We start from the raw sequence: 25,967 nt of genomic DNA on the forward strand, positions 1-25,967 counted from the left end.
TGCGTGTGTAAAATACATGTATACGTATATAAAATGCAAATTCATATAAATTGATAAAATTTGGAGCACTCCAACAGCAAAGAATCTAAATCAACAGTTTACAAAAGGGATTATATATGGTTAGCCAATGTAAGGAACTATTCAACCACAGTAGAAACTTAAAAAATGTAAATTAGAATGAGATACCAAAGTAACAAAGATCACAAAGATTATTTGAGTGCTAGAAATGATGAGGTGAAACAGATCCTTTCATACAATGTCGATAACTATGTATATTTGAGACTCTGCATTCAATCTTAGGACATATATACTCAAATGAAACTGCTAGATCATATGAAAATGCTCTTTAAAATTTTTTAAGGACAGGTCACAGTTTTCCATAGCAGACACCATTTTACATTCCAACCAAAAATCCACAAGGGTCCCAATTTCTCCACCTCCTCACCATCACTTGTTACCTTCTGGGATTTTTTTGAGGGGGGGATAGTAGAGATCCTAACAGGTATGAAGTGATATCTCATTGTGGTTTTGACTTGCATTTCCCTAATGATTAGTGACATTGAGCGCCTTTTTCATGTGCTTATTGGCCATTTATACATTATCTTTGGTGAAATGTCTATTCAAGTCCTTTGCCCATTTTTTAATAAATTTTTTTTTATTGTTGAGCTATCTTTTATCAGATATATGATTCAGAAATAATTTCTACTGTTCTTTTCACTCTGTGCTTATCACTCCATTGATAGACATTTTAAATTTTGATGTCATCTCTTTTGTCTTTTTAAAGAAAACAGTTTTCTCTCTTGTAGCAGACAAGGAAACCAAACAGATTCTAAGCATAGCTGTTGGTGTACAGATGGAGAATGCCATGTGACGAGGCATGTGGACTGCTTAAGAAGCTGGGAAAGGCCCCTGGCTAATAGCTAACCAGGACAGGAAGCGTGTGCATTAAAATTACATGAACTGAATGAGCTTATAAGCCAATTCCTCCCTAGAAACTCAGAAAAGAGAACCATTCAACTGACACCTCTATTTGGACCTATGCAAGAAACACAGCTGGGCCAGGTCAGACATCTGGCTTACAGAACTGTGAGTCAGTACATTTGTGTAATTTTAAAGTGCTATACTTATGGTAATTTTTATGTAATACAAGAAAAATAATCCATAAAACATGAATATGTAGTGTTACATATATATTTTTATATATTAAACAGATACTAAGCTAGATTTATGTGTATTAACATGGAAGGGATTTTAAAAGTTTTGAGTAAAAAAAAAAATTACAAGATATACAGTCTATCACTCATAAAATTTTAACAATATGGTATATTACTACATGAATTTTTATAAAATAGCAGTATAAAATCATGGAAGGACACACTCATTTCCTGAGAGTCACTCTCCTTTTGGGAAGGTAAAAAGGAAAAGAATGGAATGATATATTAAAGGGAGCTCAATTTCATTTGTAATTTTTTCTTCTTTCTTTCCTATTTAGCATATCAACATTTGTTAGCTCTAGGTAGCAGGTATATGCAACATTTCTACTACTTCCTCTGTTTTTGAATACTACCCCTGCTACTACATATCTGTGATGCTATATGGGCCAACTCACCAAAGTAACTGATGATTATTTTTATTAAGGTTTCCTTAATGCATTTTCAATTCTACATTTCAAAGAACTGAACTTAATCTTACTTTTGCACTCTCACCAGAAAAATCAGAATTAAGTTTGTTTTAAAATAAATTTAATAAAAATAATCCAGTTTTACATATTTTACATGTGTGGAGTATTTACAAATTCCTTCTACAGCATTTACTTAATGTTTACTATTTCTCCATTATTTGCTTTTTTGACTATTTCCTTCAGTAGTAAAATACTGTCCAGTGATCTCTGTAACTAAAAAATTAGCTTCTTGGGTAATCCTCCTAGGTGAAAAAAAAAAACGAGGTTGTTCACATTTAATCTTAAGGCAATTCTAACCAGTCACTGCATTCCAACTACATTCATTTTACCTGCTTTGGTTTGCTAGTAATACTTATTTAACAATAAGCATACAATACATCAATAAAAACTTAAAAGAAAATAAGGTACATACTAGTAAGTTCTCGCAACTCTGATGTATACTCCAAAAGAGCCCATCTCCTTTTAAAAAGCTTGATTTAATTATTTTCAGTGGAAACAAATATTGCTAAAATACCACATTCTCTACCACACTTACGAAATAGCTCACAATCTACATTTCTTAGCTGCCCCTCGGTCACTAGCTATATACTACCTACTTGGAGTTTTCTGAATTCATTTCATTTCTTATGAAAATGGAAGTTTTACCTTGTTCTAAGGCCTGTGTTCTCTTCCGTTTTGTTGCTACAACTGGATTTGACTGCTCCTTTAAAGTTTCCAAAGGACAGTTTGGTCTTGGCAGCTGACATCCAGGTGTCGGCCCTGGCCGATTACTGAAATACTTAGTTTTCAATGCCTTGAAAAATGGAAGATACTGTTATTAAGAAAATCTAACTTCCAGAATTGTTGGGAATATTAAAAACACTATATGAATACCCCACTTCCAAAACGAAATTGATTTCAAGAGTTTAGATGAGCAAACTACTATAAATAAATATATAATAGCTTAAGATCAGCGGGTAATTCTATTACCGTAAGAAAAAGACACTACAGGGGCACCTGGGTGGCTCAGTGGGTTACTGCTTTCAGCTCAGGTCATGATCTCAGGGTGCTGGGATCAAACCCCTCATCACATGGGGCTCTCTGCTCAGCAGGGAGCCTGCTTTCCCCTCTCTCTGACTGACTCTCTGCCTACTTGTGATCTCTGTCTGTCAAATAAATAAATAAAACTTTAAAAAAAAAAAAAGACAGTACCTTCTAACTTTTCCTCAGTTAAACAGCCTATACTAAATATGAAAAATCCTTAATAAGACATTGTACAAAATACTAAATATGAAAAATCCTTAGTAAGACATGGTATAACTCAGCTCTCTACACTTTAGGGGCTCTATAGTTCAACACATAAAGAGAGAAACATACTTAAAAAGAACTTCAAAGTTTGTCACAACATCTATATGTATTCAAATTCCAAATCATGTAAATAAATTCCTGAAAATAAATTTTTTTTAATGATGCAAAAGGTTGGAAACAATGTGTTAAAATCCAACAATCCACTGCAAATTATTAAAAATTTTACTTGGAAGGAATTGCACAATGTTATTTCTATATTCTACCTGCTAGGTGTTCTATGATACAGTATTTCCTTTACTTTGGTCCAAAATTAAAAAAAAATAATTTTGTGTTTTTTTTTTCCCAATAAAAATAGTTTTATTCTAAATGATAAACTAGTCAAATTCATAATTTATTTGTATCCTATAGCCACAATATTCCTTTTGGAAAATCCTTTCAGGAATATAAAAAAGTCCATATAAACTTTTCAAGCATTTCCTCCCACATTCTATTATTTGCAGTAATAATTTAGAGATTCCTAACTTCAAAAGAGTTCAATTTCTACAGTATTTCTTCCAAATCAAGAAGTTCCATAAGTAAATTAAACTAATTCTGAGATATCAGAGATCTAAGAAAGGAACATTATCTCATTCCAACTTTAAGACAGATATGCACGAGCCAGAACATGTTTTTAAAAATGCATTCTAAGGGGTGCCTGGGTGGCTCAGTGGGTTAAAGCCTCTGCCTTCGGCTCAGGTCATGATCCCAGGGTCCTGGGATCGAGCCCCACATCGAGCTCTCTGCTTAGCGGGAAGCCTGTTTCCTCCTCTCTCTCTGCCTACTTGTGATCTCTGTCTGTCAAATAAATAAATAAAATCTTTTTTTTTTTTTTTTAAGATTTTATTTATTTATTTGACAGAGATCACAAGCAGGCAGAGAGGTAGGGAAAGAGAGAGAGGGGGAAGCAGGCTCCCTGCCCAGCAGAGAGCCCGATGTGGGGCTCGATCCCAGGACCCTGGGATCATGACCTGAGCCAAAGTCAGAGGCTTTAACCCACTGAGCCACCCAGGCACCCCTACCCCTAAATAAAATCTTTTTTTTTTTTTTAATTTTTTTTTAAAGATTTTATTTATTTATCAGAGAGAGAGAGGGGGAGAGAGCGAGCACAGGCAGACAGAATGGCAGGCAGAGGCAGAGGGAGAAGCAGGAGCCCGATGTGGGACTTGATCCCAGGACGCTGGGATCGAGCCCCACATCAGGCTCTCTGCTCGGCAGGGAGCCTGCTTCCCCCTCTCTCTCTCCCCCTGCCTCTCTGCCTGCTTGTGATCTCTGTCTGTCAAATAAATAAATAAAATCTAAATAAAATAAAATAAAATAAAAATGCATTCTATCACAATAAAACACACATAAGTTGTCACAATTAGTATTTTTCTATAAATTTTGAGTTTTACTACTAAGGAAAACAACTTTCTAGATAATGTGACCTAGTCTCAAGTTTCTTTTGATGGAGGTAATAAGTATATGTATAAAGGTGGAAAGGTAATAATGAGATATTTGTTTGAAATCAGAAAAGAAATTCTGATGGTAAAATATCTAGCATATATGTATTAATGTAGCATTATATACTGCCAAAAACAGATGGCCTATAGAAATAAATGCATTATGGGGCGCCTGGGTGGCTCAGTTGGTTAAGCTGCTGCCTTCAGCTCAGGTCATGAACCCCGGGTCTGGGATCGAATCCCTCATTGGGCTCCTTGCTCCGCAGGGAGCCTCTGCCTGCCACTCTGCCTGCTTGTGTGCTCTCTCTCTCTGACAAATAAATAAATAAAATCTTAAAAAAAAAATTAAGAAAGAAAGAAATGCATTAGACAATGATTTGGTAGCTTATAATAAACTTAAGTGAAAAAAAAATCCCTTTGAATCCTTGGTATAATGTACATTAACATGGTTTGTTAAATATGAAGACTTGGGACATTTCATTTTTTTTTTTAATGATTTTATTTATTTATTTGATAGAGAGAAATCACAAGTAGATGGAGAGGCAGACAGAGAGAGAGAGGGGAAGCAGGCTCCCTGCTGAGCAGAGAGCCCGATGCGGGACTCGACCCCAGGACCCTGAGATCATGACCTGAGCCGAAGGCAGCGGCTTAACCCACTGAGCCACCCAGGTGCCCCGGGACATTTCATTTTAATCAGTCTTACTTTATGAACTCTAATCATTGTACTGTGATGCATTCCTGCATTTCCCTGCCCCAATTTTAAATGTTTGTGACACTGTCCTTTTTTGTCTTGTGCTTATTTTTGAGACAAAGAAAATTGATTCCGCCCCTGCCCCACCAATCTATAGGGCTTTTATTTTTTTGTTTGGTAACATTTTTCTCTTCTTTTATAAGAGCAGACATTCGGGGCGCCTGGGTGGCTCAGTGGTTAAGCCGCTGCCTTCGGCTCAGGTCATGATCTCAGGGTCCTGGGATCGAGTCCCGCATCGGGCTCTCTGCTCGGCGGGGAGCCTGCTTCCTCCTCTCTCTCTGCCTGCCTCTCTACCTACTTGTGATTTCTCTCTGTCAAATAAATAAATAAAATCTTAAAAAAAAAAAAAAAAATAAGAGCAGACATTCTTGGTCTCCCTAATTTTTTTTGAGTTTGATTCCTATTTCCCTTAAACAAGGGTCAGTATCAATGTCTGTTCTGTTTGGAGTATCTTTCAATCTCTTGTAAGCATAAGTTGTATCAAGAACTATACAGGGTGCCTAGATTGCTCAGCTGGTTGTGTCTACCTTTGGCTCAGGTCAAGGGCTGCATGGTGGGCTCTCAGCTTGGCAGGGAACCTGCTTCTCCCTCTCCATCTGTCTACCTCTATCCCTCCTTGTGCTGTGTCAAATAAATAAAATCTTAAAAAAAAAACAAAAAAAATTATACAATTTTTGGGGTGCCTGGCTTGTTCAGTCAGAAGAGCATGCAGCTCTTGATCTCGGGGTTTTGAGTTTGAGCCCCATGTAGGGTATAGAGATTACTTAAAAATAAAATCTTTAAGAAAGAAAGGAAGAAGAACTGTATTATTTTCTTCCCCATTATCATTTTCTGACTATGACAATGATTAGCATGGATATTGGAACTGCATTTCATGGGGAAAAAAACCGAAACACTTTTGGCATTAAGCTTAGCACAACCATTATTTTAACAAATACAGAATGCTTCTTATTTTTTCTTCTCTAGGTATACTACTTGAAAGCCAATTAATTATGAAATAAATATGTATTTATACGTTCCTTAACAAAAGTAAATTCTCCTGTTGTTGTGTGTACATGATGTAATTTAATACCAGTCTGAACAGCTTGTAGCTTGGGGACAAGATAAAATTTGTTATTCCTTAAAACTAAAACACATCTTTACAGTATTTAAAGAATGGTAAAAAATCTCAAGAAATTCTACTTTTATTTTATCTATGCCAGAATTAAGATTCCCGTATTTCCTATTAAAAGAAAGATATGCTAAGATACCTGTGTCGCTGTAATTCGAGTACACGGGTTGAATAAGAATAAGCCTTGTATGAGATCTAGCAAGTCGTCTCCTGCTGCAATGAAGATGTGTTGTAACGGGATTCCAGGAAAACTCTTAAATGTCACGAAATCTGGAAGACTACACATGTCCTGTAAAATATTTATAATTCAAACTTAGGGACTGAAAGGCATATAGCTCTCAGATGAAGAACTAAAACTGTCAAATGGAGAATGTAATGATTTCCATCGAACTGCTTTGCACCATTGTCAAAAATCATTTGGTCAGGGCACCTGGGTGGATCAGTAGTTTAAGCCGCTGCCTTCAGCTCAGGTCATGATCTCAGGGTCCTGGGATAGAGTCCCTCATCGGGCTCTCTGCTCAGCAGGGAGCCTGCTTCCCTCTCTCTCTCTGCCTGCCTCTCTGTCTACTTGTGATCTCTGTCTGTCAAATAAATAAATAAAATATTTAAAAAAATAAAATAAAAAAATAAAAACTTAAAAAAAAATCATTTGGTCAGATTCAGTGACTGTCCTGCGCACTGGACTTTCCATCCTGGAACCATGGCCCAGTTTATTCGTAATCTTGTGGAGAAGACCTTGTACTGTGAACGCTGCTATGACTTAGCCATTCTGGTACTACGGCAAGGTTAAGCTGGTTACTCTAACCCCTGCTGAGACTCCTATAGCTATTCAGAGCTTGAAAAAATTTGTATACCACAGTTTCAATCAGAAGATGAAGTCTGATTAAAATGTCTCTTTTCTATTATTTATTCTCAGGAGATAGGGCTATAAGAGGAAGGAAAATCTAAAGGATTACAATTTTAAGAATAAACAAGTGAGGGGTGCCTGGGTGGCTCAGTCAGTTAAGCGTCTGCCTTTAGCTCAGGTCATTATCTTGGGGTCCTGGGATCAAGCCCTGCATCAGGTTCCCTGCTCAGCAGGAAGCCTGTTTCTCCTCCCACTACCCTCTGCTTGTTTTCCCTCTCGCTGTGTCTCTCTCGGTTAAATAAATAAATAAAATCTTATTTAAAAAAAAAAAGAGCAAGTTGGTTGCAAAAAAAATTATATGGTATGATCCCATTTTTATTAAAGAAAAGACAGAAAATGCAACTCTATGTTTATATGCTTGTGTATTTATCCTCACAGCAAGATTTTCTACCAAACTGACAGTGATAAACCCTGGGATGGGAATTATTGGGATGGAGAAAGGGCAACATGTACAAAGGAGGCTGGACAGTATACCACAATTTTAACTTTCTATTTGACATAAATTTTTCAAAGTATGTATTACTAGTAACTTAAGAAAATGAATACATTTCTTTAAGTAATACCTACATGACAGCATCAGAGTCGTAACAAAATTTCAAAGAACATGTATGAAAGCTTACTGGCCACTGTTCTTCAGTTGGTGTGCCCAAAGTTTCAAATATTCTTGTTAGTTGATCAAGGTCTGAATCTCCTGGCAAAAAAGGAACCTGGAAGAGAGTGAGATGTAGGTATTTCAAGGTCGTTTATAATAGATATACAAATAATACTACAAATTCCATAAAAAAACTAAGCTGTAACAAAAATAAAAATGAAGTCTGAGGTATACTAGATGTGGCAGTAGATCCTACTGCTGCTAATCAAATGAAGAGCACTGTGTTTCCCATTGTATTCACTCCACAAATCTTTAATAAACATTATATAATAAGTATGTGGTAATTAATTAAACTCTAGGCATTTAAAGTAGGGAACAAGACAAAGACACTTGAGTGCCTCGGTCAGTTGAGTGTCCAACTTTTGATCTCAGCTCAAGTCTTGATCTCAGGGTTGAGACTTCAAGCCCCACACCCGGTTCCATGCTGGGTGTGGAACATACTTTAAAAAAAAAAGAAAAAGGAAGTGAACAAGACACTTCTTGCTCTCCCCTGGGGTGGCTGTGGGGGAATGTTGGTAGTACAACTAAAGGGGCATCGCCCAGATGATGTTTTCAGGGAGAGCACAGGATCCTAGCATACACAAAACAGCACCTACCCTACTCTACAAAAGCCAAGGAAGGTTTCCTAGAGGAAGAACCAACCAGTGAAAGTTGAAAAATGAAAGAGTTAGCCGGTGGAAAAGTGTTAAGATGGAGAAAAATTTTTCTAGCTAAAGTATAGGAACAGGGGCGCCTGGATGGCTCAGTGGGTTAAGCCTCTGCCTTTGGCTCCGGTCATGATACGGTCCTGGGATCGAGCCCCGCACTGGGCTCTCTGCCTGGTGGGGAGCCTGCTACCCCTCTCTCTGTTTCTGCCTTAAAAAAAAAAAGTACGGGAGCAAAGGCTGGCAGGCAGAAGGACATCTATATTACAATCTTATTTAAATAATATCTTGGCATACTATTTCTCTGAAGAAGTATAATGGCAAACTTTAAAGGACAAATGATAAGTTAAAAGTCAGAAACTAGTAAATAATTAAAATCCTTGCTATATACATTATTTTCCAATTCATCCTCAAACATCTTCATAAATATATAGGAGAGTAAAAAAGAGTTTGCTCTGTGAAGAGAGACTTTTCATACTATTACAGGCCTTAAAAAATTTACCAGCTCAATGAGAAAATGAAATTAAGTACCAGCTTTCCCACATTTCTATTACTGTCAACTACTACCACCACCAGCACCAACCCCTGCCAAAAAAGCATTTAATTCTGCCAATTATCAATTCCAAGCTCATCCATTTTGAGTTTTCTAAGAAAATAGATTTGGGCCTTTCAATGTTTTACTTTTGCCAGCTGAAGCGGTCAGCAGATGCTGCTGGATAAACACTATAGGAAGACTTTTGCTTCCTGGCTCTAGCCTGTATGCCCCTCTCCTGCGGCACTCTCAGCTTCACTACCAACAGGTTCCCACAAATGTTGGCAGTTTCTTCAGTGCCCAATGCACAGAGCAGCTTCCCTCTACAGAGAGTTGTGTAGCAGAGTGCCTCCAGAAAACCACCTTCTACAGAAGAGCTTTCCTCTGCATGCAAGACAGAATTTCAACAAGTTCTGCCAACACAGCTCTACAGCAACTTCTCTATCATCAGTGAGCCACACTCTGCGCATTACAACGTCTAGAATTCAGTCCCTGGGTCCTCTTCCTTGGGTGCTCTGTATTAGTCCTAGGGTGGCTGCTCCTTTTGTCTACTCTTATATACTATAAAATAGTCTCTTTACCTTTTCTTCTTTGTTTTATTTATTTTAGAGAGAGACAGAACTCAAACTCATGAAGGGGGGAGGGAGAGGAGAGAGAGTCTTAAGCAGATGCGGCACTGAGCAGAGCCCACTGTGGGGCTCAGTCTCACAACCCTGAGAAGAAATCAAGAATCACTTAACCATATGCACCATGCAAGAACCCCTCTCATTACTTTTTATTAGTCAATCCTTCATTATTCCAATCGATAACCATAGTTAATTCTTAATATTAAACTTCCCTTTTTAATGTGTGGTTTCTATTTTCTGACTGGATCCAGATTTAATATAATCCCTATGTATAACACTAGACTATTATGTATATGAAATGTGTATCCAAAAAAAGAAACCTGAAGTTTTATTAACACTGCATGAATATTTTTAGGCATGCTAATGTTTTTACTTTGAAGACTACTAAAATAAACTATGAGATCTGAAGAGGGGGGCCTGGGTGGCTCAATTGGTTCAGCATCTCCCTTTAGCTCTGGTCATGATCCCAGGGCCACAGGATCAGGTCCAATGTTGAGCTCCCTGTGCAGCTGGGAATCTGTTTCTCCCTTTCCCTTTGCTCCCCGCCACCACTTGTGCTCTCTCAAATAAATAAATAAAAATCTTAAAAAAAAGGAAAAAATCTGAAAAAAAGGACCCTCATCGAGGGAGGAGCAAGGTGGTGGAGCAGTAGGAGACCTAAATTTTACCTAGTCCCAGGTATTCGGCTAGATAGTTATCAAACCATTCTGAACACCTACAAACTCAACAGGAGACAGAAGAGAAAAGAACAGCAGCAAATCTATGAACAGAACAGTGACCACTTTCTGGAAGGGTAGACATGCAAAAAAGAGAATCCAAGGTGATATACAGGAAGACAGACCATGGAGGGAGCCTCAGCAAATGACAAAGCAGCAGAGCACAAAATCAGAAGTTTTAGAAGTCTGTTCCACTAAGGGACATCACTCCAGTGGCTAAGCGGGGGGATGGAATCCTTGCTGGAACAGTGTGGTCTCAGGACCCTTAGGGTCACAGAAAGACCGGGGGTGCCAGAGTGAGGCAGAGTTCCCAAGTATCGGAGCAGGGAAGCCAGCTGCAGACATGGAGCCAAGGAGTGGGCTCTCAGCTTGCTGTTACCATAAACTGGATCCGAGGTACAGTCAGGCAACTGCTCTTTGAATAGGGACTCAACAAGTGGCAGATCCTGGGAGACTTCCCTTCCTCCCCAGGGAGAAGCAGCATTGGAATGCGCTGCAGGAATCGTCTGGGTTTGGAAACTCCAAACGGGGCTGTGTGTCAGAGATAAAAACGCTCGATCACAGGCTGGGCAAGCAGAAAGTGCCTACGGAGACCAGGGAGACAGGTGTGATTGACTGCTTTTCTCTGAGGGATCACTGACGGGGGAGCCCCGAGCTCTCGGCTCCTCCAGGGCTAGATATTGAGAGGCTGCCATTTTCATTCCTGTCCTCCACAGCTGTACAGCTGTACAGAAAGCTTTCGAGGAATGAAAGCTACCGAAAAGCAAACCTGAGCAGATTATTTAGCCTAGCCGCTGGCAAGGATGGAGCAATTCTGCCTAGGGCAAAGACATTTGAGAATCACTGCAACAACCCCACCCCTAGAAGATCAGCAAGAACATCTGGGCAAGACCAAGTATGCCGATCAATGTGAACTGAAAAACTCCAGCGTTAGGGAGTACAGCACATAGAATTTATGGCTTTTTCCCCAAGATTCTTTTGTCTTTCAAAGTTGATTTTTAAAATTTTCCTTGTTTTTTTTCTATTTTTATTTAATTTTTCCTCTTTCCCATTTTAACCATCCTACCATATCAATTACTTTTTAAAAATTTTTAATTTTCATTTTTTTTAAAGATTTTATTTATTTATCAGATTGAGAGAGGGGGAGAGAGCAAGCACAGGCAGACAGAATGGCAGGCAGAGGCAGAGGGAGAAGCAGGCTCCCCGCCGAGCAAGGAGCCCGATGTGGGACTCGATCCCAGGACGCTGGGATCATGACCTGAGCCGAAGGCAGCTGCTTAACCAACTGAGCCACCCAGGCGTCCCTTTAATTTTCATTTTTATAGTCATATTCTATCTCTTCATTATATTTAACCTTATTTTTTGTGTATATATCCGTTTTTCTTTATTTAAAATTTTGAGATATAGTTTCTTTTTTTTTTTTAAATTGCAACTCGGTTTATTTAAGCCGAGATACAGTTTCTTCTAAAAGACCAAAATATATCCTAAATCTAGTATATGGCTTTGTTCTAGTCTCCCGCTTGGTCACATTATTTTTTTTTAACTTTTTTTTCTTTATTTTTTCAATAAACTTATCAATTCTTTTTTTAAAATTTTCATCTTTACAGTCATATTCCATCCTTTCATCATATTTACCTTTATTTTGTGTGTGTAAGTATGTATATGTATATGTGTGTGTATATACACACACACTTGATTTTCTTTCCTTTAAATATATACATGATTTTCTTTCCTTAAAATTTTGGGAGGCGGTTTCCTTTAATAGACCAAGATACAGCCAAAATCTAGTGTGTGGCTCTGCTCTGTTCACCAGCCTGATCACATTCTTCTTTTTCTTTCCCCTTTCTTCCTCCCCGATTTCATTTCTCTTCTGATTTTTTAATGTTTGTTTTTCGAGGGTAGTTGTTACCTTTTAACATTTTGTTCTCTCATTCATCTATTCTCTGGACAAAATGACACAACGGAAAAACTTAAAGAAAAAACAAAACAAAACAAGAGGCAGTACTGACCGCAAGGGACTTAATCAATAGGGACATTACAAAGATGTCAAACTAGAGTTCAGAATGACGATTATAAAGATACTAGCTGGAGAATTCCTTTCTAGAAAAATAAAAGAACTAAAATCTAACCAAAATGAAATCAAAATTTTAATGAGGTGCAATAAAAAAATGTAGGCTCTAACTCCTAGGATAAATGAGGCAGAAGAAAAGAATTAGTGATACAGAAGACCAAATGATGAAGAAGAAGCTGAGAAAGGGGCGCCTGGGTGGCTCAGTGGGTTAAAGCCTCTGCCTTCGGCTCAGGTCATGGTCTCAGAGTCCTGGGATCGAGCCCCACATCGGGCTCTCTACTCAGTGGGGAGCTTGCTTCCTCCTCTCTCTCTCTGCCTACTTGTAATCTCTGCCTTTCAAATGAATAAATAAAATCTTAAAAAAAAAAAAAAAAAGAAGCTGAGAAAAAGAGAGGTGAACAACTACTCAATCATGAGGGAAGAATTCAAGAGATAAGTGATACATACCATAAGATGAAACAGTATTAGAATAATTGGGATCCCAGGAGAAGCAGAAAGAGAGGGGGAAAAGATATACTGGAGCGAATTACAGCAGAGAACATCCCTAATATGAGGAAGGAAACATGCATCGGAATCCAGCAGGCACAGAGAACCCTCCTCAAAATCAGTAAAATAGGTCAACACCCCCTGGTCTAACAGTAAAACTTCCAAGTGTCAGACACAAAGAGAAAATCCTGAAAGCAGCTCAGACGAGAGGACCTACAATGGTTGAAACATTAGATAGGCAGACCTATCCACAGAGACCTGGCAGACCAGAAAGGACTTGCATGATATATTCAGAGCATGAAATGAGAAAAATATGCAGCCAAGAGTACTATATCCAGCTGGGCTGTCATTGAGAATAGGAGGAGAGATAAAAAGCTTCCAGGACAAATAAAAACTAAAATAATTTGCCCTACAGGAAATATTGAAAGAGGTCCTCTAAGTAAAGAGAGAGCCTAAAAGTTACATAGACTAGAAAGAAACAGAGACAATATACAGTAACAGTCACCTTACAGGCAATACAATGGCACTAAATTCATACCTTTCAATAGTTACCCTGAATGTAAAGGGGTTAAATGCCCCAATCAAAAGACACAGGGTATCAGAATGGATAAAAAAAAAAAAAAAAAAAAAAAACAAACAAACAAGACCCATCGATATGGTCTATGCAAGAAACTCATTTTAGACTCAAAGACACCTCCAGATTTAAAATCATTTAAAATGATTTAGTAGGTGGAAAACCATCTACCATGCTAATGGACATCGAAAGAAAGCAGGGGTGACAATCTTTGTATCAGATAAATTAGATTTTAAGCCAAAGACTATTATAAGGGATGAGGAAGGACACTATATCATATGTAAAAGGTCTGTTCAACAAGAAGATCTAATAATTGTAAATATCTACGCCCCTAACATAGGAGCAGCCAATTATATAAACCTATTAATAACAAAATCAAAGAAACACATTGACAATAACACAGTAACAGTAGGGGACTTTAACACGTCCCTCACTGAAATGGACAGATCATCCAAGCAAAAGATCAAGAAGGAAATAAAGGCTTTAAATGACACAATGGACCAGATGGACAACACAAATATACTCAGAACATTCCACCCCAAAGCAAAAGAATGCACTTTTTTTCCTCTACTGCACATGGAACTCCAGAATAGATCACATCCTGGGTCACAAATCAGGTCTCAACCAAAAGATTGGGATCATTCCCTGCATATTTTCAGAAAACAATGCTTGAAACTAGAACTTAATCACAAGAGGAAAGTTGGAAAGAACACAAATACATGGAGCCTAAAGAGCATCCTACTAAAGAATGAATAGGTCAACCCATTCATTAAAAAAAAAAAATTTAAGGGCACCTGAGTGGCTCAGTGGGTTAAAGCCTCTGCCTTCAGCTCAAGTCATGATCTCAGGGTCCTAGGATTGAGTCCCGCATCGAGCTTTTTGCTCAGTGGGGAGGCCTGATTCCCCCTCCCTCTCTCTCTGCCTGCCTCTCTGCCTACTTGTGATCTCTCTGTCAAATAAATAAATAAAATCTTTTACACAATATTTAAAAATTCATGGAAACAAACGAAAATGAAAACACAACTGTTCAAAATCTTCAGGATAAAGCAAAGGCAGTCATAAGAGTAAGTTATATAGCAACATAAGCCTTCCTCAAGAAACAAGAAAGGTCTCAAATACACAACTTACCCTACACCTAAAGGAGCTGGAGAAAGAACAGCAAAGAAAGCCTAAACCCAGCAAGAAAAAAAGAAATAATAAAGATCAGAGCAGAAATCGGAGCAGAAATGGAAAACCAAATTAATAAAATCATGAATGGAAGAAGAGATCATGGGGCGTCTAGGTGGCTCAGTGGATTAAGGCCTCTATCTTTGGCTCTGGTCATGATCCCGGAGTCCTGGGATCAAGCCCCGCATCGGGCTCTCTGCTTGGCGGCGGGCCTGCTTGCCTTTCTCTCCCTGCCTGCCTCTCTGCCTACTTGTGATCTCTGCCAAATAAATAAAATCTTAAAAAAGAAAGAAAGAGGGGCGCCTGGGTGGCTCAGTGGGTTAAGCCTCTGCCTTCGGCTCGGGTCATGACCCCAGGGTCCTGGGATCGAGCCCCACATGGGGCTCTCTGCTCGGCGGGGAGCCTGCTTCCTCCTCTCTCTCTGCCTGCCTCTCTGCTTACTTGTGATCTCTGTCAAATAAATAAATAAAATCTTAAAAAAAAAAAAAAAGAGGGGCGCCTGGGTGGCTCAGTGGGCTAAAGCCTCTGCCTTCAGCTCGGGTCATGATCTCAGGGTCCTTGGATCGAGCCCCACATCGGGCTCTCTGCTTGGCAGGGAGCCTGCTTCCCCCTCTCTCTCTGCCTGCCTCTGCCTACTTGATCTCGCTCTCTATGTCAAATAAATAAATAAAATCTTTGGAAAAAAAAAAAAAAAAAAAAAGAAAGAAAGAAAGATCACAACCAACACAAAAGAAATATAATCAATTATAAGAACATATTATGAGCAACTATATACCAGATTTGACAATCTGGAAGAAATGGATGCATTCCTAGAAACATACAAACTACCAAGACTGAAAAGGTGGGAAATCTGGGGCGCCTGGGTGGCTCAGTGGGTTAAGCCGCTGCCTTCGGCTCAGGTCATGATCTCAGGGTCCTGGGATCGAGTCCCGCATCGGGTTCTCTGCTCAGCGGGGAGCCTGCTTCCCTCTCTCTCTCTCTGCCTGCCTCTCCGACTACTTGTGATTTCTGTCAAATAAATAAATAAAATCTTTAAAAAAAAAAAAAGTGGGAAATCTGAACACAGACTAGGTACTGATTTATCCTTCCTTTTCTTCAGATGGTAACAGTATTGTGGTTATGATAAAAAAAAATTCTTCTAGAGAAAAAAATCTTTTAGAGAAATAGTATATGGAGAAAATGGCGTAATATCTGGGATTTGTGGCTTAAAAATGTGATGTGAGGGAATTATAAATAAAGCTGATCATGTGTCAAAAACTGTTGAAGTTGGTTTGTGGGTACACTGAGGCTCATTTTTCTCTCCAGAGTCCCCTGCTGAAACTCTCATCCCTTCTGCTTCAATATGGACTACTTTCTCTCTGGGCCTGATGCACACCTGCTTCTTCAGAACTTCCTTTCACTATTAAATGAGGAATTCTATTCACCCCTTTTCTGTGTTCAATCTCATGTTCTCTGGATCCCACATCTTTCTCTTGATTTACTCTCATGTAATAGTAGAGCACAGCTTCAAATAAATTCCTAAGAAAGGAAGCAGATGTACAATTTTTAGTGTAATAAATTGTATTTATTCTCAAAAGCTAACTGAAAAATACAAATGGGCACAAAATTCTAGGTTGGAAATTATTTTCCTTCACAATGTATTCTATTGCCCTTAGGATTTCAGTGCTACTGTTGAGAAGTCTGAAACCATTCTTTCCCCCTAATCCTTCATTATGGTTTCTTTTTTTTTTTTTTTTAAGATTTTTTATTTATTCATTTGACAGAGATAGATCACAAGCAGGCAGAGAGGCAGGCAGAGAGAGAGAGAGGGAAGCAGGCTCCCTGCTGAACAGAGAGCCCTATGTGGGACTTGATCCCAGGTCCCTGAGATCATGACCTGAGCCGAAGGCAGCGGCTTAACCCACTGAGCCACCCAGGTGCCCCTTCATTATGGTTTCTAGGTAAGCTCTGTTTTTCCTCTCTTGAAAATAAAGTATTTTCCTTATAGTCTGGTCCTCTGAAATTTTACAATATGCCTTGGCATGGGTCTTTTTTCATTCACTATGCAGAGTCTTTGTTGCACTTTAAGTCAGTTCATACCCACCAATGCTAGGCTATTTTCTGGTGAATTTCCTATCCTACATTTTCATTCTAGTAAGATTTTATTTATTTATTGGGCAGAGATCACAAGTAGGCAGAGAGGCAGGCAGAGAAGAATGAGGGGGAAGCAGGCTCCTTGCTGAGCGAAGAGCCCAATGTGGGGCTCAATCCAAGGACCCTGGGATCGTGACCTGAGCTAAAGGCAGAGGCTTTACCCACTGAGCCACCCAGATGCCCCTACCCTACATTTTCTTTGTTCTTTTTTATTATATTCTAGGATCAATCCTGGATCAATCAATCAATCAAACCTGGATCAAATTAGCTTAATTTTTTAGTCCTACTTGAAGAAAGAATTCTCGAGTTTACTTTCCCAATCTTTCCACTGTCTCTGTTTGCTTTTAGTTACCCTAATAAAAATTTTCAAGATTCCCTTATTCTTCAACTGATCCTTTAGTAATAGAGCATCATGTTCTTGTTTTACAGATGGAGTATGTTCTCTTAGTCCTCTGAAGGTGTGGTAGAGATGGAGGATTAAATTTCTTCTGCTACCTATTTTGCCCAAATTTCTTTCTTTATTTTTTTTTAAAGATTTTATTTATTTATTTGAGAGTGAGTGAGTGAGTGAGAAAGAGCATGAGCAGGGAGGGGGCAGAGGAAGAGGGAGAAGGAAACTCCCCACTGAGCAAGGAGCCTGAGTGGGACTCAGTCCCACCTGAATCAAAGGCAGACAATTAATTGACTGACTGACCCAGTCATCCCCCTACAAATTTCTTTCGTTGTCAGTCTTTCACACTGAATCCTTTCATCAAGTATCATTTTTAAATATTTATTTATTTGAGAGGGGGAGCAGCAGGCAGAGGGAGAAGCAGGCTCTCCACTGAGCAAGGAGCCTGATGCAGGATTAGATTCTACGACCATGGGATTGTGACCTGAATGAAGGCAGGCTTAACCACTTAGCCACCCCATCATCCAATATCTAATGATTCTTGCCAATTACCTGGTAATCCTTATACTGGAAGCCTTCATTAAATATCTGGAATTCCTTGATAACTATGTGGTAATCATGACTAACCATTCATATTCAAGGGTAAGGTACTAAAAACACTGATTAGAACTCACAGGCGTTCTCTAGAAAGATTGGGTGGGGAGTTTAATGCCAATTTTCTGTGGGTCTATTCTCTGGGACCATTCAGATCTTCTAGTAAAGGATTCTCTAATCTTTTGCCTGGGTTAAAGAGTTACTAGCTTGGGCGCCTGGGTGGCTCAGTGGGCTAAAGCCTCTGCCTTCAGCTCAGGTCATGATCCCAGTGTCCTGGGATCAAGCCCCACATGGGGCTCTCTGCTTAGCAGGGAGCCTGCTTTCCTTCCTCTCTCTCTGCCTACTTGTGATCTCTGTCAAATAAATAAATAATATCTTAAAAAGAAAAGTTACTAGCTTATTGCAAAGGCTACCAAGGTTCTGGGAGCTGCAGGGAACTAAATTGAAGGTTTTATTATTCAGTATACAGACGTTCATGTCTGGAGATTTGTGTTTCAATTTCTTGAGAGAATAAGCCTATCTCCAGTGGAGTTTTAAAGTGGAGGTATAGTTAGGCAAACAGAAATGACCTAGCTTACATGCAGAGGGACCGCGGTATTAATTGACCGCGGTATACAATTTTTTTCCACCAACTCCAGTTTTTACGCCTATAAACTCATTATTGTCATCAATGATCACAGGTGCTTCTCAATAACTAAGCAACTTAAGGATTCTGTGTGTCAAGCCAAAACTGCCTCTAGTTGGCATCCTTTTCTGTAAAATTTAAGCAGTCTTCATTTTTCATTTTACAAACTCTGGCATGGTATTAATGGGCATCTCCTAGTTTCAAGAATGGCATTTATATATCTTTTTCAAGATAATTTATAATGGTGGGGGGAGTTTTGCCCTGCCATTTCAAAAATCTTTAAGATATAATTACCACTTGGGTACCCGGGTGGCTGAGTTGGTTAAGCATCTGTGTCTAGCCCAGGTCACAATCCCAGAGTCCTGGCGTCAAGTCCCTCATCAGGTTCTCTACTTAGCAAGGAGTCTGCTTCTCCCTTTCCCTCCTGCCCCTCACCCCTGCTCATACTGTATCTCTCAAATAAATAAATAAAATCTGAAAAAAAAAAATAGAAAGAACTAAGCAGAGAGAGTGTGAACAGCTGTGTCAGTGGGGATAAGAGGGAGAGAATCCCAAGCAGGCTATACACGACCCTGATATAATGACCTGAGCCAAAATCAAGAGTCGGACACATAACCAACTGAGACACCTTTAAGGCGCACTTCTAACCTGTTCATTCTTTTTTTTTTTTTTTTTTTTGACAAACAGAGATCACAAGTAGGCAGAGAGGCAGGCAGGCAGAGAGAGAGGAGGAAGCAGGCTCCCTGCTGAGCAGAGAGCCCAATGCGGGATTCGATCCCAGGACCCTGAGATCATGACCTGAGCCGAAGTTAGAGGCTTAACCCACTGAGTCACCCAGGCGCCCTAACCTGTTCATTCTTTCTTTTTTTTTTTTTTAAAGATTTTATTTATTTGACAGAGAGAAATCACAAGTAGATGGAGAGGCAGGCAGAGAGAGAGAGAGGAGGAAGCAGGCTCCCTGGAGCCCGATGCGGGACTCGATCCCAGGACCCTGAGATCATGACCTGAGCCGAAGGCAGCGGCTTTACCCACTGAGCCACCCAGGCGCCCCCTAACCTGTTCATTCTTAACTTCTGTCTCTCTCCACTTACTTTCTCAATGGAATGATAAATCATAACATTAAGGGCTATGTTTTTTTTTTTTTAAATATTTTATTTATTTATTTGTCAGAGAGAGAGGGAGAGAGAGCGAGCACAGGCGGACAGAATGGCAGACAGAGGCAGAGGGAGAAGCAGGCTCCCTGTCAAGCAAGGAGCCCGATGTGGGACTCGATCCCAGGACGCTGGGATCATGACCTGAGCCGAAGGCAGCGGCTTAACCCACTGAGCCACCTAGGCGTCCCTTAAGGGCTATGGTTTTATCTTGGTAATGAATGAACTGTGTTTTGAGGAGCTGACAGAACTGACAGTTGACAAAACTCTTGTGTTTTTGCAAGTAGAAAAGCTGTCATGCCAGCTTATCCACAGAACCCATCATTAGCACAGGGATTACTATTCATCTTCAAATCTAAACATGTTACTGTTTCTTCTGTAAGCACGCACAGGAGTGAGCTTCTCCAAACGCACAGGAGTGAGCTTCTCCAAACGATGCACTGAACTCACACCAAACTAAACAAGATGTTTGAGAAGGTAATTTTTCTTTGTGGCATATAGAAACTATTTTCTGTGTTCAAGGAACTGAAAAGCTGTATTTTTGTGTCTTGGGTTCACAATTCTTTAAATATGTATCATTTGAGAAGAGTAAGGGTTGGAAAATGGAAAGTAGGGAGGAAAAAACTCCCAGCTTCAGAAGGATTCCCCACTATTCCTTTGCCTTCATCATTCAGAAAGGCTAAACTAAACTTTATAGCTCAACAAAAGTTTCTAAGGCACCATCTTTCTCTCCAGCAAGGGTAGCGAGACAATGATTTATTTCAAGACGGTTTCAGTCCAGGGAAATGCTATAGGACCACCATAACTGCTTAGTTTGAACAGAACTAAAATAATCTTACATACACTGCTGAGAGCGCAGCTGTAGTGGCTGGTTTTACACATTTCCTAAAGTGTAACTTTTAACAGCCCCAAACAAGAAAAGTCCCAGGACTACAAAAGTGCATCCAACACTTTTAGTTACAGCAGAGATGTTACAGTATTACAGCCTGATGAGTTTTATTATAGCTTTATTTCAGATTACAGAAATGATCTATAAAATCTTTATTGTCCTCAATAGGAGGTCTTCTCATCTCCCATTAACAAAAAGGTTGCAGTGGAGAAAATGCATTTATTTTTTAAATTGGTCTATTTGTTGGCTTTTTTTAGAAGAATGGTGCTCCTCTCTGAGAATTATCTATGGGAACACAATTCTTATGCAAGTTATACAAACAAACAGCTATTACAATATCACAGTGTATATATCAATCCTAGACTTACCCTCAGAAGAAGCTCTGCTAAGATACAGCCAACAGCCCACATGTCCACACCTACACCATACATTCTAGCTCCAAATAGTAACTCAGGGGCCCGATACCACCTGAAGAACAAAAAGAAATGTAATTTTAAAGATGAGATCGGGGGACGCCTGGGTGGCTCAGTTGGTTAAGCAGCTGCCTTCGGCTCAGGTCATGATCCCAGCGTTCTGGGATCGAGTCCCACATCGGGCTCCTTGCTCCGCAGGGAGCCTGCTTCTCCCTCTGACTCTGCCTTCCACTCTGTCTGCCTGTGCTCGCTCTCACTCTCTCTCTCTTACAAATAAATAAATAAAATCTTTAAAAAAAAAAAAAAAAAAGATGAGATCGGGAGGGAGACAAACCATAAGAGACTCTTAATCTCACAAAACAAACTGAGGGTTGCTGAGAGGAGGGCGGGGAGGGAGAGAGTGGTTGGGTTATGGACATTAGGGAGGGTATGTGCTATGGTGAGTGCTGTGAAGTGTGTAAACCTGACGATCCACAGACCTGTACCTGTGGGGCTAATAATACATTATATGTTAATAAAAAATCAAAAAATTTTTAAAAATGTAATTTAAAAATGCAATCACTAAAGTACTTCTGGGAGAAAACTCCTCAGCAAAACACTATCCCACTGATGAAATTCACTTTTATATATTCCATTAACTCAGGAAAAACTGACTATAAAACCTAGCAGTTCCAGGACACCTGGGTGGCTCAGTTGGTTAAGCGTCTGCCTTCAGCTCAGGTAATGATCCCCAGGTCCTGGGATTGAGTCCCACATTGGGCTCCCGGCTCAGTGGGGAGCCTGGTTTTCCCTCTGCCTGTGTCTTTCATGAAGAAATAAAGAAAAAGTCTTAAAAAAACAAAACAAAACAAAACAAAAAACAAGCAGTTCCATACTGGAAATGACACATATCCTTGGTCCACATACTTTTCCTTTTTTTTTTTTTTTAAGATTTTATTTCTTTATTTGACAGAGAGAGAGATCACAAGTAGACAGAGAGGCAGGCAGAGAGGGAAGCAGGCTCCCTTTTGAGCAGAGAGCCCAATGCAGGGCTCTATCCCAGTATCCTGGGATCATGACCCGAGCTGAAGGCAGAGGGTTTAACCCACTTAGCCACCCAGGTGCCTCTACTTTTCCATTCTTTTTTTTTTAGAGATCTGGTTCTTTTTTTAAGATTTCATTTATTTATTTGACAGATAAAGATGACAAGTAGGCAGAGAGGCAGGCAGGCAGAGAGAGAGGAGGAAGCAGGCTCCCTGCTGAGCAGAGAGCCCAATGTGGGGCTCGATCCCAGGACCCTGGGACCTGAGCTGAGGCAAAGGCTTTAACCCACTGAGCAACCCAGGCGCCCCCAACTTTTCCATTCTTAAATGATTAATGCCTTCTCTCTTCCTGAAACTAACTCTCAAAACCATCCTTCCTCTAAGCCACCTTACTTCCAACTTCACTGAAAAATATCCAAATAATGGGGAAAAAAAAAAGAAAAAAGAAAAAACAATTCCATGGACTCACCTATAGTCTTTCGTATTCACACAAGCTCACAATCTGCCTTTCCCATCTGTAACTTCAGATGAATTGTCCTGGACTGTTTTAATGCCAATATGTCAACTTGGGGCACCAGGTACCATGCTCTCTTGCCTATTTTCTAACATACTGAAATTCTTTCTCCTACATCAATGTTTTCTTCTTCACTAGACTTTTCCCACTAGTGCTCGAACATACGATAATTTCTTCAGTCTTAAAAAATAAACTAAAAAACAAAGTAATAAAGAAGAAAAACTTCTTTAGGCCCAACTTCCTGTAACAGCTACCTCCACATTCTCTGGTTATTCTGAAATAACCAGAATAACCTCTTACTATCTGCTTTTACTATCTCCAATTCTTATTTTCTTATCCTTTTTTTTTTTTTTTTAAAGATTTTATCTATTCATTTGACAGAGAAATCACAAGCAGGCAGAGAGGTAGGCAGAGAGAGAGAGGGGGAAACAGGGTCTCTGCTGAGCAGAGAGCCCGATGCAGGGCTCGATCCCAGGACCCTGAGATCATGACCCAAACCGAAGGCAGAGGCTTTAACCCACTGAGCCACCCAGGCACTCCATCTTATCCTTTTAAAAACTCTTTCAGGGGGTGCCTGGCTGGCTCAGTTGGTACAGCATATAACTCTTAACCGCAGGGTCCTAACTTCAAGCTCCAAGTTAGACCTACAAGGAGCTTCCTTTAAAAAAAAAAACAAACACGGATGCCTGGTGGCTCAGCTGGTTAAATGTCTGCCCTCAGCTCAGGTCATGATTTCAGGGTCCTGGGATTGAGCCCCACATTGGGCTCCCTGCACCATCCTCTCCCTTTGCTTCCTCCTCGCTGTTTATGCTGTCTCTGTCTCTCGCTCTATTGCTCTCTCAAATAAAATCGTAACACAAAACAAAACAAAACAAAAAACTAATCCTACATAATATAAACTTTCAATTTTTTTAAAACCAGTTCTTACCTGGTTACAACCTGATGTGTATAAGCTCTATTGGGACTCCCAAATGATTTGGCCAGGCCAAAATCTGCCAGTTTTAGAACTCCATTTTCATCTAATAACAAGTTGTTTGGTTTTAGATCCTGTATAATGGAGATTTTAAATAAACATGTCAGCAGGTGGTAGAGAATACCATAATGCTACATTTAGTTGGCTTAACTTTAAACTTGGCAAAAAACAGGGTAAAACCTTAAATTTACACAACAATCAGTACTTTTTTTTTCATTGACTTAAAATCTTACCAATGCTAAAAAAGACTGGTTATATTACTTGGTGAGACCTTGGATCAAGACCTTGGGTCACTGAGCTTCAATTTACCTACCTCAGAGGGTTGCTGTGAGGATTAAATTTAGCGTTTTCTATAAAGAGGCTACTGCCTCTTTAAAGTAAACAGTTCCTGCTATTTATTTAGTAACAGTAATACACAGGAATTTCAGTAAATAAAAATATGATGCATTTTAGAGAGGATGAGAAACAAATTCTTCTCTTTTAGCAATAACCTAAAAGGGATTCTAAGTTAAAGGTATGAGAATTACTGACTATATGTATTCTTAGCTATTTATCTAAATAGAATGCCTAAGAAAATCTATCTATTGATATTATCAGCCTTATTTCAAGAGCTGAATGTTTCTAACATTGACTCAACCATTTCAGAAACTTCATTACTTCACAGAATTTTAGAGTTACTCAAATATTTTTTCTAAAAATATTTTAGTGTTGTAGAACTTAATCCAGACTCACTGTATTTTTTTCCCCTTGTCACAACAGTATAGGTATAGCACAAAGAACACTGGACTTAAAGCCAAAACATGTAGATTTTAATATTCTGTCAGTTACTAGCTACTGACCTTGAAAAAATATATATAGCCTTGGTCACGTGATATAGCAACTTAGCTTTTCACCTAAGAAAAAAATGAAGAACTGGGTCTCTTCTATTTCTAAACTTTACGTAGCATTTTATGATCTTCATGTCACTACCTGGTAGAAAACCAGGGAACACCAGAGGGAGTTCTGAACACTGAAGGGAATACCCAGAGGAAGATAGGGAAAAAATGGCCGGGCTCTATTTTTATTTTAAAATACACACATTTAGACCATTTATGTAATAACTGACTATATTACACTTGACTAAAACATAAAGAATCAATCATACTTGGTTAAAAACCTTACCCTATGTAGAATCCAATGCTGATGTAAATATTCTAACCCTTGAAGAGTCATCAACATGTAGGCTTTGATGTGTGATGGTGTCAACACAAGACTATTATCCTTTATTATAACCTGTAAACCCGGTGTATATATACAATTATTCCAAATAAATCACACCATATAAAATCACATACAGACATAAAATGAGTTTATCCATCATATAGGAGTATCTGAAGAAACACTGCCTAACTCTCCTTAGGAAGCACTGTGAGAATTTCCAGTTACATGATTAGGGCAAGTATCTCTGCTGGTGCATTCTTTCCTACTTCTTTGTTTAAAAGGCATTAACACAGTGAACATTTGTTGTTTTGCTTGCCCCAGGATGTATAGCCCCTACTGATAACAGCATTCGGCATTCCTTTGCGGTATCACCTGGTTAAAATAGAACTGACCACTACCAGTGTCCTCTAGAGGTAGATACATGACCCATGCGTAGCCAACCACCACAATGAAGCCTGCTGTCCAAAAGACTGGTTTAGGGATGGACATGTGATCTAAGCCAAGCTAATCCAACAGGCCAACTACTTAGTTAGAAACTAAGGGAACAAAGCAGCTCTTAAGGATATAAACCTAAGGTGCCTGAGTCACTACTCTGAGAAATTAAGTGCATGAAGAAAGGCCACAAAAAAGAAAACAGAGTCGAGCTAAAGTGCAAGACTGAGTTTTCCATGGCATTATTTGAGAACTGTGCTTAAAGCCAGTTTATTCCTACATTTGTAAGTTATATTAGCTAAAAGTTCCCATTTTCTTTTTTTAGAAATCAGATTTAGATAAAAGGTATCCTGGGCCGCCTGGGTGGCTCAGATGGCGGGCGGCTCAGGTCATGACCCCAGGATTCTAGGATCGAGTCCTGCATCAGGCTCCCTGCTTTGCAGAGAGCCTGCTTCTTCCCTCTCCCTTTGCCTGCTGCTCTGCCCCACCCTGCTGGTGTCTTCTCTCTCTCTGTCAAATAAATAAAATCTTTTTAAAAAAAGGTATCCAAATTGGCAAGAAGTAAAACTTACACTATTTACAGATGACATACTATATATAGAAAAACCTAAATATTCCACAAAAAAACTACTAGAACTGATCATTGAATTTAGTAAAGTTGCAAGATCCAAAATCAATATACAGAAATATGTAGCATTTCTATATACTAATAATAAAGTAACAGTAAGAGAAATTAAGAGAATAATCCCATTTACAAAAAAAAAAAAGAAAAGAAAAGAAAAAAGAAAAAGAAAAAAAAAAGAAGTCAGAGTTAGGCAAAATATGCCCTTTTCAGTGCATAGTTCCATGTGTTTAACAAAGACATCCAGTTATGTAACCACTACCAAAATCAAGATAAAGTCCTTTAAATCCCATCCCTACCCTAATTGCCTCAGGCCCCTCTATAC

At 39.3% G+C, this 25,967-nt stretch overlaps 1 protein-coding gene across 4 annotated transcripts in view; it reads right to left on the reverse strand.

Annotated features, from left to right (window-relative positions):
* Positions 1 to 25,967, reverse strand: part of CDK7 (cyclin dependent kinase 7) — a 38,954-nt gene that overhangs the window by 2,538 nt on the left and 10,449 nt on the right. For 3 of the 4 annotated variants that reach the window (XM_045075256.1, XM_004764504.3, XM_045075257.1), the window contains 7 exons: positions 24,550 to 24,660; positions 23,344 to 23,462; positions 20,835 to 20,934; positions 7,836 to 7,922; positions 6,448 to 6,597; positions 2,327 to 2,474; positions 1,726 to 1,923 (listed from right to left, as the gene is read on the reverse strand). In XM_045075256.1, the coding sequence (XP_044931191.1) occupies positions 1,895 to 1,923; positions 2,327 to 2,474; positions 6,448 to 6,597; positions 7,836 to 7,922; positions 20,835 to 20,934; positions 23,344 to 23,462; positions 24,550 to 24,660 (744 nt within the window). In that variant the 3' untranslated portion in view covers positions 1,726 to 1,894. Of the gene's footprint in view, positions 1 to 1,725; positions 1,924 to 2,326; positions 2,475 to 6,447; positions 6,598 to 7,835; positions 7,923 to 20,834; positions 20,935 to 23,343; positions 23,463 to 24,549; positions 24,661 to 25,967 lie in introns of those variants that run through there. The other variant, XM_013062487.2, reaches the window with a different exon arrangement.

This window comes from Mustela putorius, unplaced genomic scaffold (assembly GCF_011764305.1).
Source record: "Mustela putorius furo isolate JIRA1106 unplaced genomic scaffold, ASM1176430v1.1 tig00000145_pilon_pilon_pilon, whole genome shotgun sequence".
In the NCBI taxonomy this organism is placed as follows: domain Eukaryota; kingdom Metazoa; phylum Chordata; class Mammalia; order Carnivora; family Mustelidae; genus Mustela; species Mustela putorius.